A 19409-nucleotide genomic window follows, 5' to 3' on the forward strand; every position below is an offset into this window, starting at 1 on the left:
CGAGGCTGCTGAAAGACGTTTTGCCTTTAATTGGCGGCTCTCTATTAGATATTATCAATGTGTCTCTGCTAACAGGCCACGTACCACTCTCCTTCAAAGTGGCTGTTATTAAACCTCTCCTGAAGAAGCCCACTCTGGATCCAGAGGTGTTGGCTAACTACAGACCGATCTCTAACCTCCCCTTCCTCTCCAAGATCCATACCTGCAAACTCATGAGGGGTGAAAAAGGTGACAACGGGGGGGGGGGGGGGGGGGTGCAGGTGACTTTTTCTTTTCTTTTTCTCACCACACCACATCCACGTTGTTTGAAGCCTCAAAGCTTTTAAAACCACAACTAGTCATTTTATTGTTCTGACCACAAATCTAAATAATGATAATAAACAGTTTAAGAACAAAAGGTCCTCCGCTCTGACTCAGCCCTATAATGATAGTAATAACAAATATACATTGTCATTATATATAATATGGTTAGTCATTCATGAACCAACTTCCTTTTTTTTTGCCTGAACAGTCCTCATGGACTTCTCCCTGAATCTGTTCTGTCTCTACCTGTTTGTCACGATACTCATATTATAACTTCTATACATATTACATACCTGCCATAAATATCATGATACCCGATACCAGAATTCAATACAATACCATAAAAACAATATGGTACCATAAATACTAGACTGGTATATTTATCTATAATAGTAATGAATAAAACATCTGTATGGTTCACTTTTTACCAACTTTTTAAACACTTAACAAATGACAGTAATATGAGTATTCATACAGCCAGATATGAATGAAACTACATGGTTCCATCATAGCCTTGATTATACACTATGAGGCCGTTAGTCTCTGACCAGATGATACACAGTTCATCAGGATGAGCAGCTGGAGAGTTACACAACTTTACAGACTGAAACATTTCACTTCTGGCATCTTTTATTTTTTAAGAAGTCTCTAAAGCTGCCTCTTCTCTCGCTGTGAGCTGCGCAGCAGTGTGCAGACAGCTCGACACGGAGCAGCGGCGCTCTGATCGCCTCTTAATGAAGTATCGATACTAAAGATATGCTAAATCACATCGTGTTTAACGTCTGGTACTTTATTAGCATCGCTACACCGTGCAGCGTGACAGCAGCAGATGTAGCGGGCTAACATTCAAGCTAACCTGAACCCCCAAACGAAGTCGACATCTGAACGCTGATTGGCGACTGACACGTCCCATCAAAGATGTTTTATTGCGAAGAGCACCACTTCACACTTTTCTCCGCGTCTCACTGTAATCTCAACGGCAGCGGGCCAGGTGGCCAGGTGACCCCCAAAACAAAAACTCTTCGGATCTCCACGATTCACGTGGATGACTTATTTTGAGTTCAAAACGGTGAATTTCACCGAAAGGTGACAAGTTTGCAGGTATGAAGATCCTTGAGAAAGTGGTCGCAAATCAGTTGTGCGACTTTCTACATCATAATAGTTTATTTGAGAAATTTCAATCAGGATTTAGAAAACACCACAGCACCGAGACAGCACTGGTGAAAATTACAAATGACCTCTTAATGGCAGCAGATAAAGGACTCCTCTCTGTCCTGGTCTTGTTAGACCTTAGTGCTGCATTCGACACCATTGACCATGACATCCTGTTACAGAGACTGGAGCAGTCGATTGGCATTTCAGGCACGGCACTAATTTGGTTTAAATCCTATTTATCAGATCGATCTCAATTTGTATTTGTAAACGATGACGCCTCGATAACCACCAACGTTAATCACGGAGTTCCACAAGGTTCTGTGCTTGGACCAATTTTATTTACCTTATACATGCTTCCTTTGGGCAATATTATCAGGAAACACTCCATAAACTTTCATTGTTATGCAGATGATACTCAACTATATTTATCGATAAAACCAGAGAAGAGCAACCAACTCGGTAAAATGTAAGCATGTCTTAAAGACATAAAAACATGGATGACCTGCAACTTCTTGATGTTAAACTCAGACAAAACCGAAGTAATTTTAATCGGCCCTGAGCACCTCAGAGATCAAGTATCTGGTGATGTGGTTTCTGACGGCATTGCCCTAGCATCCAACACCACTGTAAAGAATCTTGGCGTTATCTTTGATCGGGACTTGTCCTTTAACTCCCACGTAAAGCAAATCTCAAGGACTGCATTCTTTCATCTACGTAATATTTCAAAATCAGGCACATCTTGTCTCAAAAGATGCAGAAAATTGGTTCACGCGTTCGTTACTTCGAGACTGGATTACTGCAACTCCTTATTATCAGGCTGCTCTAATAAATCTTAGGTCCCTCCAGTTGATCCAGAATGCTGCAGCTCGTGTTCTCACTAAAACTAAGAAAGAGATCACATCACTCCTGCACTAGCTGCTCTGCACTGGCTCCCAGTAAAATCAAGAATCACTTTTAAAATTCTTCTCTTAACGCATAAAGCCTTGATTGGTGATGCACCATCATATCTTAAGGAGCTTGTAGTACCATATTGCCACTAGAGAGCTACTCACTAAATGCGGACTACTTGTAGTTCCTAGAGTCTTAAAAAGTAGAATGGGAGCCAGAGCCTTTAGTTATCAAGCTCCTCTTTATGGAACCAGCTTCCAGCTTCAGTCCGGGAGGCAGACAGTCACCTCGTTAAGAGTAGACTGAAGACTTTCCTCTTGACAGAGCTTATAGTTAGGGCTGAATCAGGTTTGCCCTGGTCCAGCCCCTTGATATGCTGCTATAGGCTTATAGCTGCCGGGACGTTTTAGGATGCACTGAGTACCTATCTCCTCTTTTTCTCTCCTTAGGGATGAATTTTCATCTCAATCACACGTTACTAACTCTGCTTTCTCCCGAGTCCTTTTGACTTCACGTCTCATGGGGTCATCGGACCCTATGAGACGGCATAGATCCTATCTGCCTGATGGATCATCGAGGTCTGGGTCATGGAATTCCTGCTCCTGACTACGCCACTATCCTGTTGAGACTCCGCCCACTGTTGAGACTCCGCCCACTCCTCCTCCCCACCGCCATCTGCCTGATGGATCGTGGAGGTCTCCATCGTGGAATATGCCAACTATGAACTATTCATACACTCTGTCATATTCATTGAATGTATTTTAACTCTAAATCTGTCCTTCTGTACACATGACATCTATTGCATCTGTCCATCCTGGAGAGGGATCCTCCTCTGTTGCTCTCCTGAAGGTTTCTTCCCTTTTTTCCCCCCCTGAAGGGTTATTTGGGAGTTTTTCCTGGTCCGATGTGAGGTTTTGGGGCAGGGATGTCTATGTGTACAGATTGTAAAGCACTCCGAGACAAATTTGTAATTTGTGAAATTGGGCTATACAAATAAACTGAATTGAATTGAATGATGCGCACACACACACACAGACACAAAAACACAGACACACAGACACACACTCAGTTCAACCAAGTCCACAAACAATAATATAATATTTTACAATAGCGTTTTTCTTTGACTATGCATGTTGGTTTGTGGGACTTCCTGCATTCTTTGCCTTGAACAATCCTCTTCAATATGGCTTGATTCTGTTGTTGCCACAGGAAGCAATTCTTTCACATGGGTCAGTCAGAACAGGTCGATGCTTTGGTTTCACGTGTTTCAGGAAACACAGACTCGATTTTCATCGAATTAACGTCCGCGAACCCCTCCGTAGAACGGCCCGCTCGACATTCGGCTGTGGTATTTCTGCGTTTGGCCAGCGTGCCGCGAGTTTATTTTCATCTCGCCCACATGCACATTTGACGAAAATACCGTCTTGAACTCAAGCAAAGCGAACATCCACATAAAAAAAACCCCACAAACTTCGATATGAACTTAAGAGCCGCATGGCCTAGAACAATTGGATCGTTTGTGTTTTTTCCAATACCGGTGCTAAACGGGTACTTTTAAAACAATACCGGTGCCTGAACTGATACTTTAAAGAAAAGGAACACTGAGGACATTAAAAACCTCTTCGGCCATATTACTTGTAAAAGCCGTTATCATGGCCGCACTGACAAACTGATACTGTCAAACTCGTAGCTAGCTACCAGCTACGAGTTAGCTTAAACATGGTTATAATGGCTCTAATTTATTATTTGTTGGCCTACTTTTATGAATGCAAGACTTGCAATCAACATCACGGTACTAATCTGAGTTCAGGCTGCTCGTGTCACCATCGGTTTACACGTTTTCAGGGGGACCGGTGACGGTATCTCCATCTCGCTCAGCCTGACCGCTGATGTGCTCACGCAGACAAACACGGCGCATGCCTCCGCTTTCAAAGTTAAATATGATCGGCTATCGTAACCTGCTGACGGCGGAGTCACCAGAGAAGTTCAAAATAAGTTTCTCAATTTCAATCGGCTCAGGCACCGAAAGGAAGCCCCGAAATGTGCGTGGCGTTTCGGTCCGGGTGGCACCGGTTGTGTAGGAACCGGTGCCACCCGGAACCCCCAATGTGGCACCCAACCCTAGTCAGGAATGTTCTGCTGAAGCAGTCTGTTGAGAACGTGCTCTACTGTCCCTGCAGCAGGTAGAGGAGAGGGTGGTCAAGGTTCTCATATGGACAATACTTTCTTCAGTGTCCTCACCACCTGTGCCATCCTTTAGACACCCGACCACTGCACATCAGAGAACTTGTGGAGATGGTCCGTCTAAAGTCGTCGTCTTGCTGCTTCTACCACATCGGTATACAACCCATTGTTGATATGCCTCATGTGCCACAGTAAGAGTTGCTGCCCTGAATGTATGACATGCAATGCAGGGTTCAAACAAAATAGATACAAATTGAGTGAAGAGATGATTGAAGAACTTTTAAATTAGTTTATTCAGGAGTTTGACCAGAGGTGAACACAATAGGCCCAGAGGAGATCTGCCTTTGGTTGATGGAGTCCGTTCCTCTTTGTACTAGAAGAAAAAAAAGACAAAGGCGATCACCAACTGCATGTAGTTTGTTGACGAATGTTTCCCATATGTCCCGTACCCCGTTTTCTCTCTCGTCTGTAGTTCATCTGGTGTGCAGGTTCAACACACTGGCCTCTGCATGAACCATCTGCTTGCTGATGCGAGTCACAAATCTCTGCATCGCAGTGGACAAAGATCTGTAGACGGACAGAAGGGTTTATTACACAGGGCTACTATGAGATGTGGACAATGCACACTGCTCATACGTTACCTCGTTCTTCAGAACCGCCTCATCTTTAGTAAAGGTGAACATCTTTATAGAGAAGCGTTTGATGTGGGATGGGACTAAAACCCTGGCATCTCTCACAACAGGATGGAAAACTGTCACATAGCTGTCATCAGGATTTGCACAGCTGGGGAGGGATTGACAACATAATAATTTATCACAAGTTTTGAGACCTTACCTAGCTTTATGCTACTCATTACCTATCTACAATGATATCCCAGCTAGGCAGAGATGTCCGGTCTTCATCAAGTGTAGCCCAACAGTTCTCCAAGATGAGCTCCAAATTTGGGTCAGTAGCCTCAACCAGCTCTACCTCAAAATACAGAGGCTGCCTCAGATATTTTACAACTGGATAATCTTCTGCTTGGTAGAAGAGCATGTACGATGAATCTGGAGGAGAAGAGTCCCATTAGAAAGAGGCATTGCCCAGACTGGGTACAGTCGTAAAACAAGGTTGTGATGAAGTCAACTTTACCCTGGGCTAGCCTCATTTGAACCATCAGCTGTCCTGAGCCGATCTCCGCGGTGGGTTCATATTGTCTTGCTTTTGAGCTGAAGCCAACAGTCTGAGTCTCGTTGACCACATAGTAGCAGGAAATGGTTTGTCTTGGAGAAAAGAAAATACACTGAGGTGGACCTCACTAGAAAGTATATTCGATTAAAAGATTGGACGAGTCCCTCTACCTGTACTGAGGACCAACTGGTGATGCTCCTTTGTTATAAGGCAAGGCAATCTCATTTTCATAAAGCATGTAGTGGTCAAAGAACTGAGGACAAAAGGACGGTGGCATTAGCATATAACAATAGTGTGGAGATTTAAGGTGAACCAACACTTACTGTTCTTGTGGTTCCACAGGACGCAACATTGAAAGAGAAATATGCAAAGCGATCACCACTGAATGCCGGTTTGCAAGACTGGTCCATTAGGGTCAGCCTACTTGGGACCATATTGGTCACAGAAGCCACCTTCACAGCCGTAGCAGTCATCGTTCCATTGGGGTAGCACTCTGCGAGTAGAGGTAGTAAGGGTGAAGAACATGTCCTATAGTCCCATCAGCAGAAACCCTCAACATGTTTAAGTCTTACCGGTTGTTGTTAAGGGAAAGTTGCAGGACAAGAAGAGATCAGCGAGCACCCAGTCGTTACGGGCATGAAGCAGAAAGAAGTCAACGTGGGCTCTTAGTGAATCTGAGGTTATCAGCTGGAAGACAAAGAAGGAAGTTATCCAATGCAGAAGCTTCAAGGTGAGAGGTTACAGTGAAACATACCTCGAAGGTCGCATCCTTGGCATTGTATGGAAGACTGACGCTGAAGTGTGTGCCGTTTTCTTGGAACTGGTAGTGAGCCATCTCAGGTGTCAGCTGTTGATGTCCAACCATTGCCTTGAAATTGTTGCCTTGACTCCCGTATTTCACACTGATGTAAAACTGGTTCTGGTCACAGGTGCCAGTGATGGTTGGTAGCTCTAAAAGCAGAGACAAGGTTGACCATTGGACTATCTTTAGCTTAAACTCTACGAGGTTGTGTAATGTCATATTTAAAAGGAGACACCCAAGGTTTTTGTATAGATAACCTCTCTCCTCTGGCACCAATAATGTTACATTTAAAACATGTACATATTAAAAGTACCTGGGAAATTTCATGGCCATATTAGTTAAATTTCTCCCCACACGATGCAATTGTGAGCTAGATAAAGTAAACAGTGAAAAGTTCAATCTCACCAACATCTTGCAGAGACGCCTGCAACTCGACTGGGTGGGCAAATGGAGTTTCTTCAGGAAGGATGATAAACCCAAAGATCAGAGAGAGGAAGTAGGTTGTAATCAAGGGTTCAGGATTCTGCAGACGTAAACAACTCAGTTATGTCACTGAAACCAATAGAGCAAATAAGCTGGCACCATTGACATTTAGCATTTAATTTCACTTGCATCTTTCAGGACAATATCTGCATCAAAGGGCACTAAAACAGAGATGCTCTTGGTTCCATTGTTGTGGCGATGCTCCTGGATGGTAAAACCTCTGGCATTGCTCTCTTCAACAGTGAGCACGCTGGTGAAGAAGGTGATGTTCCTCAGCACCACATCATGAAGAAGGGGCCCCAAGACAATGCTGAAAAGGCGAGCCTCTGGGACAGTATCTGAGGAACAGGAAAAAGGCTATAAACCTTCCTTTATTAGCCTGAAGTTGTCGGCTTCCAGATAATGACTTACTTTCTTGGACGTGGGGAGCTTGAAGAATAAGAGGGGTGGTAATGGGGAACAAAACCTTGTATCTGGTATCATCTCGGGTGCCAGTGGTCCTCCACAGTACCTCAAGCATGGGCTCCACAATGTAGGAAACGTGGTACTGGTAATCTGGGGCATGGCTCTGCAATTATTCATGACATTTTAATAAAATATGCAAAGAAAAGTAACTCTTTCATTTCTAAGCTAGAGGACTTCCCAACCTTGTAGTGACCATCAGGCGAGCCCACTGGGATCTCAATGATGATGTGGAAATCTGTGGCGGACAGCGTGTACCCTCGTGCAGCCATCTGAGATCCATCAAGCCTCCTTCCGTTAATGCCCATGTGCATTTCTCGGATTTCAAAGCTGCCATCTACCAGTGGTGTCATACGGCGAGGTACGTGCCAAGAGATTACGTTGTTGGTGACGAGGACACCACCTGTTAATGATAACCCAACTGTTGACTCCTTTGTGACAAACTAAGGGAAACCATGTCCAGAAACAGAATGCTCGAGACTTGCCTGTGGGACAAGCAGCTGCCAAGTCCACCACACCCAGACCATGTGGTGCCTTGTAGTAGGCTCTCACCCTGAAAACTTCCATGTTGACTCCATCCACCTAAGAGATGTCAGGTTTATAGTTCTGCTTCCAAAGCCAACTTTTATGCAAACCACTTGATGGGTCTGTTGCTTACTTCTTCTGAAGTGGTCTCTGCTGTATTGTAGGGGGATCGCATAACCAGACGGGTTGAGGTCACCATGGCACCATAACCAGCTTGTTCAGCCTCCCTCAGCACCATTGATACTGGTTCTGGTGTGTAAAATGTCAACTTCCAGATGCCATGTGATTCCACAGAGGCCTATAGGTAAGGAGAGAATTAATCATTACCTCTGTTGAATGACATAAGAATGGTGCAGGTTGAAACGCAAGCCCACTGTAAAAGGAATTCGTACACATACATCAGGCATGACGTCGATCTCTTTAACATCTCGAGAGTGCCCCTTAGCTTCAGGAGTAGCAATGTGGTGGGACACCTAAAAGAAATGGTGGCTTAATAGATAGTTAGAAACAAGTCGGTAGAGCTTTCAATATTAAGTGACCTACTTCCATGTAGTTCCTGTCACAGAGAATCTCTCTAGAGGCCCAGCTAGTGTAGCTGCAAGTCTGGCTCACATCATGGGTAACCACATCTGATCCACTGGGGCCGTACATTCGGAGCCTTAAGCCAACATTAAAGGTTTGATCGTCCTACAAATGAAATGCATGAAACAAGAATTTGGCTTTAGGAGAGTCAAGAGCTTAAAATCCTGCAATTTTTTAAACAAAAATGGCTCCAATTGGTGTTCTCCAATTGGGGAAACGTGTTTAGTATTTTTATAGTGGCTAAAATATATAAGGTCAAGCACAGTCCATTTTAGATGGCCACTGTATAAAACGCATACAATACTGATAAGCTAAAATATATGCTCGTAAAAAGTTCAATTCTTAAGTCATTAATGCAACAAATGTGCAAACATGTTTCTCACAGGCAACTCATAATTAAATGTCCTCAAATAAAGCAAATTCAAACATACCTTATTGTCCACGTAGCAGCCCAGCAGAGACGAGTAGATTCTGGTGTTACCCCACGGGTCGGACTCCATGCTGTAGCCACACTGAGCAGCCAAGTTGGGCGTTATCACAATGTGCTGGGTGCCATCTGGGGGGGAAATAAAGACGAGCATGACAGGACACCTCTCTCCTAGTGTTAACCAACCATGCTTATTAGCAGACTGCATGCTTACTGATGGCCTCCACCTCAAGCGCATTCCCCACTGCTAGGGCCTTGTCCAATGACAGCCTCATTAGATTACCCACGCAGTCTGAATGCAAGCCACTGCCTGTTAAAAGAAAAGGCTTGTGAGGAGCAGTACACATTCTGGAACAATGGTAAAGTCATTTAGTTTAAAGTCTGGCTTACTTGACTGTGAATTGACCTTCATATTTGGCCTTGCTTGAGCCAAGAGGATTACTGCAGCCATCAAGTTCCATAACAACCTTAAAGTAAAACACATCATTTAGAGACATTAAGTGTGCAGGAAGCAGTCATTAAACAAAGAAAGTAAAGTAACTCACATGTTCCCAAGTCTCCACATCTTGCAGTCTGAGAGCAGCCAAACAAAAGAACTAGAGGAATCCAATCACTAGCAGCGCTTGGCACTGAACACCCAGCACACCTGATAACAGACCAACTCTGAAGTGAAGTGACTGACTGCTTGCTGATACATCGCCAGCTGTTTTATACATCAGTTAATTACAATACACATGTGAGACATCACCAGCTGTTTCAAAAAGGACCTGTAACAGGTGATCTTCCATCCTGTGGGTGGACTCCAGTCTCTATTGGGAGAGGAGGACACAAAAGGGAGAGGACAGCAAAGGGAGTGAAGTTTGAAGGGAAGTCAACAAATGAAGAGAAGTTTGGGAGAAAACTGTTCTGATGAAGGAAATAGAGTGGTTTACCGGAAGGTGATAAGGGGGAATTTAAAGTAAACCCTTAAATTCAGAAAGGAAGATGAGCATGTCGGTCTTAGCTCGATAGCCCTGACTAGGGAAGTGACAAAAAAGATCGAGACGTGGAAATGGCAAAAGTCCTGAGGATGGAAACTTTTTTTCACTATATTAATACGGAAGAACCGAAAAACAAAGCAATGCTAATAGACAGTATATGTAAGAGCATTTTAAGTGAGAAAGAGGTTGGTGAGAATTGAGTTACACGGTGTGATAACAGGTATTGCAGTCGATGAAGATCTCTAAAAAATCCAACAGAGTTTGAGTGGGGGAGAAGTGAGATGAAGAGATTGATAAGAACAGTTCATGGTGAAGGGGTTGGGCTAACATTACGTTAGATAGCGGTTAGCTACATTTAAGGTATGGTTTTCTGCAGTTCAAAGGTCGCTATGTCTATCTACGTCTGGCATCCTTGTAACTCATATCTGGGAGTGAGATGTGTGTGCGCTTTAAGTCATCTTTGCCTAATATAAAACAATGCACACATATAACACTTTCCTCTATATGTTGTGGCAGCACACAATACAATACAATACATTTGATCTTGCACAGGTAGGACAGACTCACTGTCGACCAATTGGAAGAATGGGTAACAATGGGTTTTCCTGAGAAGAGCAGTATTAGCCTAGAACAGGGGTGGCCAACCAGTCAGAGACTAGGAGACACATTTTTTACTGTGTTGCCGCAAAGAGCAACATGATGCGCACACACGCACACAGACACACACAAAACACACACACACACACACACTCAGTTCAACCAAGTCCACAAACAATAATAGAATATTTTACAATAGCGTTTTTCTTTTACTATGCATGTTGGTTTGTGGGACTTCCTGCATTCTTTGCCTTGAACAATCCTCTTCAATATGGCTTGATTCTGTTGTTGCCACAGGAAGCATTTCTTTCACATGGGTCAGTCAGAACAGGTCGATGCTTTGATTTCACGTGTTTCAGGAAACACACAGCGTTTCTCAATTCAAAGTACACGAGTACAGACTTGTGTTCTTTTGGAGTCTGGTCTTGGGAGTCCAGACTCCGGAGAACGGGAGGACGGTCTTTCTGCATTGGAACAGCAGCTGACTTGATGACGTCACCACATCAGCTGTTCTTGCTCCTGAGTTTACTCTAATTATTCACTGTAAATTATTTTTTACAGTCAAAAAACAAAACATCCTAAAATTACATTCCGTGACTCAACAGTAGTAGTATTTATAAAAAGTCAACTGTCAGTAGTTTATTTTCTCCTCCGCTACTGTTTCCGGTTGCTGCTGAAATGCATTCTGGGATATATGCTGGCCAGAGTACGCACAAGTCTCCTCTGATGCATCCTCCGGAAAGTGGGAGGATCCAGTCACATCCGGGCATTTTGACCGTGCTTTGCGAGAAGCGAACTTTGAATTGGAGCATGTACTCGGGCTGCGACTGATGACGTTTCACGAGTCACGAGGACACAAGTAGAGGAAAGTACGCACAAGTACGCTGATTGAGAAACGCCGACTTTTCATCTCGCCCACATGCACGTTTGACGAAAATACTCTCTTGAACTCAAGCGAAGCGAACACGGCAGGGTTTTTCCCGTGTCAAAATAGGTCTTCGGTGCTCCCAATTTTTTTTAATAGAAATTATAAAATAGAAGTTATAGCGAGCACATATAACTTTATATATATATTCTAATCAATGTATTTATTCCCAGGTGTTTTGCAATTTCCTTTTATTTTCTTCGTGCCTACACTATATTATCATTCCATGTTAATAATACCAATGGAGGCTGCGTTTGAAATCGTTAATCAAACTTTTGTCAGCATTTTGAGTGGAAATTTCATTTGCATTTGTGCACGTCGGGCTGTTGAGTGATCAGCAGCTGGCCGCTCTGTCCATTCGCGCACCTCACAGTTGCATATTGATCAGACAAGACACGCTTATCAACTCGATTACTATTGATCAAAACAGAACGAGGGTTCGGCTGTAGCCTACTTGAAACATACTATTGAAAAAATATTCGCTGACATGCACGTGATGAACAGTTTTTTTTTCTTTTTTCCATTGGACTTTTTTTTGCCTTAGTCGTTCGAGAAAACGGTTTAGGCGCGCGCCCACATTTTCTCTATGCAGGAAAAACCCTGACTCCCACAATAAAAAAAACACAAACTTCAATATGAACGTAAGAGCCGCATGGCCTAGAACAATTGGATCGTTTGCGTTCTTCCCCCGATACCAGTGCCTGAACCGATACTTAAAATATAAAAAAGGAGCACAATGAGGACATTAAAAATCTCTTCGGCCATATTACCTGTAAAAGCCGTCATCATGGCCGCACTGAAAAACAACGGATATCAGACTGTCAAACTCGTAGCTAGCTACCAGCTACGAGCTAGCTTAAACATGGTTATAATGGCTCCAATTTATTATTTGTTGGCCTACTTTTATGAATGCAAGACTTGCAATCAACATCACGGTACTAATGAGTTCAGGCTGCTCTTATCATCGGTCTACACGTTTTCAGGGGGACCGGTCTCTCCATCGCGCTCAGCCTGACCGCTGATGTGCTCACGCAGACAAACACGGCGCATGCCTCCGCTTTCAAAGTTAAATATGATAGGCTATCGAAACCTGCTGACAGGGCGGAGTCACCAGAGAAGTTCAAAATAAGTTTCTCAATTTCAATCGGCTCAGGCACCAAAATGTGCGTTTCGGTCCGGGTGGCACCGGTTGTGTAGGAATGTTCTGCTGAAGCAGTCTGTTGAGAACATGCTCTACCGTCCCTGCAGCAGCTAGAGGAGAGGGTGGTCAAGGTTCTGTAAGGTATTCTGAAACTGGGCACTACGCAGATGGTGGAAAACAGGCTTCCGGACGCGCGTGGATTAAGTTATCAACATTTAATGGCAGGAAATGTGAAACAAACATTCAAAGCGCTCTTTCCTCGTGTCCCGGCTCGGGAGCTCAGCCTTTCCCCTCGGGGCTTACCTGTGTAAAGAGAAAGTTCCCTCTACAAACACGCAGTCATATACTCTTCCTGTTTTCGGTCAAACAGTCACTTCCGGTTTCAATCGCTTTCACAATAAGATTCCCGTCAATTAAAGTCACCTTCACAATAAAAGTCTCTTGTTATTGTAAGTCATTTCACGGATTTCAACCGGTCAATCTATAATACTAACATAGTCACTCTCATGCAACATACATTAATTCTTGCCATTTACATTTGCATAGAGTAAACATTACCCCTATGCTTCATAATACATTAATAACAATATCAATATTCTCCTTAATATTGTCTATTATAATATCTTTCTATATGTATTAATTTAAAACATAAGACCACTGCAGATGTTATCAAAATAAACTATTACAACTTAACAATCCCTCCTTTTATACTTATCCAATAGTATAAAACAACCAAGTAATAGCCCTTTTATTTTGACCCTCTATGTAAACAAACATTGTACAACATTTTAATAAGCACTCATTATCATTCAGCATCCCTGTGGAAGAACATCACTCCCTCCTTGCATCCCTGCTTCTCAAGGAAACTAAATAACACTAAGTGTCAGTGTGAATGTATTCATCACACAGGTGAAAAATCTTGCTGGGATGGTTCCGGTTGATGTAACGTGTGCACTGTCTAAGTGTCTATCTGTGCAGGTGTCTGTGCATCCCTGTGAATCCAGTCCTCCGCATACATGCTCTGCAACCCAGTATTCCTCCAAGCAGATTGTCAATGATGGTTGCGATTCCCCACTCAGCTGAGGGAGAATGAACTACTGCGTCCACAGACTGCAAGCAGTTAACTGTCTACCAGCAATTCACACTCACTAATCTCAGCTGAGGACTTCTCAAGGATCTCGGCCTTCATGCAGCTACCTGCATGCCGTGGTTCTCTGGTCGAAAAAGCCTCGTCTCTGGAACCTGTCTCATACCTCACGGGCGTCCCAGCCCCTGGGGAGATATTATTCCCCATGGTTTTCACTGGCTGCGCCGTCCGTCCGTCGGTGGATTTGCATATCCACATGATGTCATCTGTTCTTCTTCCTCTGCGTCGTCCTCTGCTCCGAATGGCATCGCAGGGGTCCTCAGGATGGCTCTCCGTCTGCTCCTCAGTCTCTCTGAGCCGGGTGATGATGGTGTCCGATGCTCCTGTGGGCAGCTCCTCATGGCAGGTCCTCACAGCAGGCAGTCAGCACACGATGGACGATGCTGGAGCGTCAGGTGTAGCTGTTGGAGAAAATGAGAAAACACACCACACAGCGGCCACTAGGCCGGCTCTATACAGAATGTGACACTTGACTATGAAAAATTGTCTATATTTAATAAGTATCTAATACTTTCTAGGCTTGAATTCGCAATCTTCAACTGAGTCGGAGGAACAGCTTCTCACCCCGTGTGGGAGGAATCATCTATTAAATGCGCATCTGTCGTCCAACAGAGTCTCAATTACTTATCCAATCCAATCTAACTTTATTTATCTTTTACTGGTTATGATAAATGTAATTGATCCTATCTATGGCCCTTGACTAGGGCATAGAAATATTCAAATCCTACTAGGATCTGATAGCAGGCAGGTATTCGTCCAGCACCCTTCTTTCTCGTGCTCGAACCCCTAAAACAGCTTATGGGGAAAAACAAAACATTTGCACCTCGAGGTGCCATTAATGACAGGAGACAGTGAGCAGTGAGAGTCAATGTTGTCTGCACACATCTTCCTATGTTGCAGTCCTAACTCTCGCTCTAATGTCTCAGATATGAACATAATTACAAAAATGTGAAATGGTGTCACTTTTGTGAGACCACTCACATCGAGGGCGCTCCGAGGTCCTTGCAATGACTTCAGAGCACCCCATTCGCCTGGACTTAGTCCACTGGCTCCTGGTGGGCTCCGGTAACCTGCTCAAAGAAAAACTTAACTGTGGTTAGTTCATTTCTCAAACATTCTCCAAAACCACACCATGAACTCTGCTATCCCCTCCCTGGGCGATAGTCTGCTCCTGTGAATGTGAATGTGTTCTCTAGATATATTTCTTCATGTAGGTGCTTGTTTCTAAAAGTGTTAAGTGTTTGGTTGCAAAGCTATGTGCCAGTCAGACCTGATCACTCCTCGAACGCCACATCTCGGTACCAGCCACAACTGTCTCTGCATCTCCCATCCCTCCCTTTTCTGAAACAACCTTTGATTCAGAAAACTCAAGGTGGATGCATGTTGCAGTCAGCTTTTGTTCAGCAGTGTTCAAGTGGAGAGTGGTGGTACTTCATGGTGCAATTTGGCAATGCACAATCTATGGCACCTGTGATGACAGGTTCTCCTCAGACTCTTGGTCACGTGGCATTATTTGAGGGTTTGGGCCGTTTTGTCCTCCTCTCGGTCGTCTATACCGAAGTCCTCCTCTTCCTGGGTCTTCTTCATGCTGGCAGTCCGGCATCCAGTATCCAAACTGGAGGAACCGTGGCTCACTTTCTCTGGGATCCGCTTGTAACTGTTGCCAGGGAAATATGGCTTGTTGGTGCCGTTGGAAGGCAGGCTGGTGTGAGCCTCCCTGTTGTATGAAGTGGGTGATGGCCTTGCATACTTCTACGCCGATCTGGGCTGCTATTTCAGGTGCAAGAGCCATCTGTTTTTCTGTCTTCTGGTGGTCTTTAGCAGCTTCTGTATGTTTTTCTGCTAGTTGTAGCTTTAGCAGTGTCATGGTCATCTTTTCTTTGTTTGCCTTTTCCTCTTCTTCATCTTCGATGTGCTGGGCAATGAAGTGGGTGATGTGTGCATTCCATATCTCAAAAGTGACATATTGGATGCCCACTGTCCGGTACATTTCTCTGGCGAGCTTGGGTGGGAGTCCTTTTATCACTGCATCCTTCCATATGTTCATGGAGGTGGTATCCCTGTCGTGTCTGGTGCCTGTAGCTGATTTCCAGACTTTTGCAGCGCGTGACAAGTAGGCCTCAGCGTCTTCATCTCGCCTTAACTTGATGCCGGACAGGTTGGCCATGTCAGGGTAAGGGCCACCGTGTTCTGATGGCAGCAAACAGGTGTATATTGACAGTGTCCACATCTTGGCTGTTATGGGCAGATGAGCAGCCAGCATCTCTCTCCAGGTCGTCTAGCTCTCTGTGAGGAGCATTTCGCCAGGATTGCTCTCATGTCTCCTACTGCCAAGGGAATCCCGGTGGTGGCAGCATCGAGTGCCTTTATTCAGGGGACTCCTTTCGATATGGGGGGGAGCTGGTCGGTGATGAAATGCATATCCCTTGGGCTGTACGGCTTGTACTGGGTGACACCGGTGCTCATTGTTATGAGTGGGGCTTGGATATGGTGTTGCTCCGCTTTGTCTTGGGGGCACTCCGTCTGTGGCAGCGGTCTTGTCTGAGGGCTGGTATCTCCGTAGTTGATGTTGGACGTCATCTGTTGGCGGAGTCTGCTTGGCTCGCCAAGTTCTCTGGTCGGTGGATTGGGGTGGGGCCAGGCTTGATGGCCTTGGAGCTGCCTCTTTATGCAGGGTTTCAGTCGGGGAGCTTCTTCTTTGGGAGGCGTTCTTGGGGGCTGTTCCTTGCTGCTGGGACTGAAGCTTCCTTGCTTTGTTGTCAGCATGGACTGTCATCCCATGCAACAACCGCCTTCCTGCACCACAGCGTCACTGGCTTTGGCGATGTCTGCTGATCGGGATCTGAACCAGCGTTTCCTTTTTCTGCTCCTCTGCTGCTTTGATGCGACGCTGAGCACTATCATAAGCATAAGTTTCTGTTCTTGATGCCTCCAGGCTGTTACATCCAGTAAACCTCTGCATGCCATTCCTGCACGTGCTTCCTCAGCTTCTTGTAGTGGTGCAGTCTGTCGGCTTTCCACCATCTTCATGGCAGCGAGAGAACATCCTCAATCCACGCGGTAGGGGTCTTAATTGACGTTGATTCTGACATTGTTGAAGGGATCAGGTACTGAGGCTTAATATATGTAAGGAAATGTAAATGTAGAGCACAGAAATTCCTAAAAAATTTCAGATCAAAATCCCTCAAAAATCGTAAATCAATTTTTTTGAAAGAAATCGAAAGGAAATTTATTCTACACTATGTGTCTAATTTGTGGATGCGGTGCAGTTGGGAAAGAATGCAAATTAGGGTGAATACAGTGAAATTGCACAGCATACAAAATACATAGACATTTTAAAATGGGGGAAAATGTTAACAAACAACATATGGGAAAACGGTGTTATTTTAACCAATGAACCAAATGTGATATTTTCTGTGAAATGGGAGAAGCTGTTAATTTAACCAAGAAAGTCATGCAAATTAAGTAAATGTATTCAACTCCCTAACGACCATGTGGGTGAACAAAGGGGAACTACCATCCCTTCTTCTCAGGCCAAATCAAAATGGTGGATTTAAAACAGGAAACACAAAAAACACGCCGTATTTATAAGAAGGATCCCCTTTAGTGAATATTGTCAATGCTGGACATGTTAAACAAGGGTCTAACGTACATTACCAACTTACACGGGCCACCCAACTGAGTTTTGTGGGACAATGATCTTGTAACTGTGCAGTGCGCCGGCGTACACCAGCTTACGTATGTAACTTTAATCTCGTAACAGCGTCGCCGTCACGCAGCGCTAGTTTACGGATGTTTATATTAGTTTTCTAACGTGCTCTTAGAGACCCCGCGTCGTCTTTGTCAAATTTACTATGTGCCAAGCACTCCTGGCTTCCAGGCACATTGAGCCACAACTCTTGATACAAAACGTGAAACTCACAAGACAAAACGAACAACGAGGAACTCACAATATGACAAAAACATGCAACTAAATAACACGATAAATACACAACGCTGTTGCAACAGCGACACACCTGGTGTGGCGTACACACAGGCTACTCACACGCACCACGTGGCAGCATACACGCACAAAACACACAAGATAACATAGAAAAACGTGAAAGAGAGTGGAAAAATCTCTACAATAACACAAGGAACAGGAAAAAGTCTAGACATGGAAAGAGTCTCTACACGAGGAACGGTAAAAAGAAGAGTAAAAAATCGCGTGAGACAAACATCCGTGCAAACGCACTACAGAAAGACAAACAAACTGCACACGAAACTACACATCAGTGACACGGCGTGCGACCACCACGCGCCAAACATGAGACCCGCACATAAATGGCAGAAAACGTGCAGAAACATGCAAACGCACACGACGACACATCAGTAACACGAAGCATACGACCCACCACGCGGGCCAAACGCGGAAGACGCGCACACGTAAATGGCACAAAACATGCCGAACATGCAAACGCACAGGAACAAACGCACATTAAATACAAAACACACAGCGTCGATTGCTTGTTAAACTCTCCGGCGGGCTTGTGCCCCGTCGTGTTCTGACGGCATAAATAGTTCGATACCTTAGCGCGGCCTACTTACCGCAGCAACGCGTGGAAGTCCCTTAACTCTGGCGGCCATCTCAGTTTCGCCTTCGTGGTTTCCAAATTGTAAGGTATTCTGAAACTGGGCACTACGCAGATGGTGGAAAACAGGCTTCCGGACGCGCGTGGATTAAGTTATCAACATTTAATGGCAGGAAATGTGAAACAAACATTCAAAGCGCTCTTTCCTCGTGTCCCGGCTCGGGAGCTCAGCCTTTCCCCTCGGGGCTTACCTGTGTAAAGAGAAAGTTCCCTCTACAAACACGCAGTCATATACTCTTCCTGTTTTCGGTCAAACAGTCACTTCCGGTTTCAGTCGCTTTCACAATAAGATTCCCGTCAATTAAAGTCACCTTCACAATAAAAGACTCTTGTTATTGTAAGTCATTTCACGTTTCAACGACTTCAATCTATAATACTAACATACAGTCACTCTCATGCAACATACATTAATTCTTGCCATTTACATTTGCATAGAGTAAACATTACCCCTATGCTTCATAATACATTAATAACAATATTCTCCTTAATATTGTCTATTATAATATCTTTCTATATGTATTAATTTAAAACATAGGCCTCTGCAGATGTTATCAAAATAAACTATTACAACTTAACAGTTCTCATATGGACAATACTTTCTTCAGTGTCCTCACCAGCTGTGCCATCCTTTATACACCCGACCACTGCACATCAGAGAACTTGTGGAGACGGTCCGTCTAAAGTCGTCGTCTTGCTGCTTCTACCACATCTGTATACAACCCATTGTTGATCTGCCTCATGTGCCACAGTAAAAGTTCCTGCCCTGAATGTATGACATGCAACACAGGGTTCAAACGAAATAGATACAAATTGAGTGAAGAACTTCAAATTAGTTTATTCAGGAGTTTGACCAGAGGTGAACACAATAGGCCCAGAGGAGATTTGCCTTTGGTTGATGGAGTCCGTTCCCCTTTGTACTAGAAGAAAAAAAAAGACAAAGTTGATCACCAACTGCATGTAGTTTGTTGACAAATGTTTCCCATATGTCCCCGTCTTCCGCTGTAGTT

The 19409-nt window shown here is 44.3% G+C and overlaps 1 protein-coding gene across 1 annotated transcript; it reads right to left on the bottom strand.

The window, feature by feature from the left end:
• Window positions 1-4820: 4820 nt before the first annotated feature.
• On the bottom strand, window positions 4821-10005 carry LOC130208210 (uncharacterized). Its single transcript, XM_056437207.1, has 21 exons — window positions 9527-10005; window positions 9372-9448; window positions 9196-9291; window positions 8986-9110; window positions 8516-8659; window positions 8371-8445; window positions 8106-8270; window positions 7933-8029; window positions 7633-7850; window positions 7397-7553; window positions 7115-7323; window positions 6908-7025; window positions 6455-6651; window positions 6273-6387; window positions 6024-6193; window positions 5871-5953; window positions 5662-5792; window positions 5387-5576; window positions 5172-5313; window positions 4980-5097; window positions 4821-4903 (listed from the first exon to the last, which is right to left on the bottom strand). Exons 1-21 carry the CDS (start codon window positions 9544-9546, stop codon window positions 4821-4823), a joined length of 2730 nt encoding a protein of 909 aa, XP_056293182.1. The 5' UTR covers window positions 9547-10005.
• Window positions 10006-19409: the final 9404 nt, after the last annotated feature.

This window comes from Pseudoliparis swirei, chromosome 18 (assembly GCF_029220125.1).
Source record: "Pseudoliparis swirei isolate HS2019 ecotype Mariana Trench chromosome 18, NWPU_hadal_v1, whole genome shotgun sequence".
Taxonomy (NCBI): Eukaryota; Metazoa; Chordata; class Actinopteri; order Perciformes; family Liparidae; genus Pseudoliparis; species Pseudoliparis swirei.

Coding starts and splice junctions, on each gene's coding strand:
- LOC130208210 (XM_056437207.1), bottom strand. CDS start 9,546: ATGTGGAGACTTGGGAACAT. Junction 7,851..7,932: donor GGCAGCTGCTTGTCCCACAG/GCAAGTCTCGAG, acceptor TATCATTAACAG/GTGGTGTCCTCGTCACCAAC. Junction 6,652..6,907: donor GGCGTCTCTGCAAGATGTTG/GTGAGATTGAAC, acceptor CTCTGCTTTTAG/AGCTACCAACCATCACTGGC.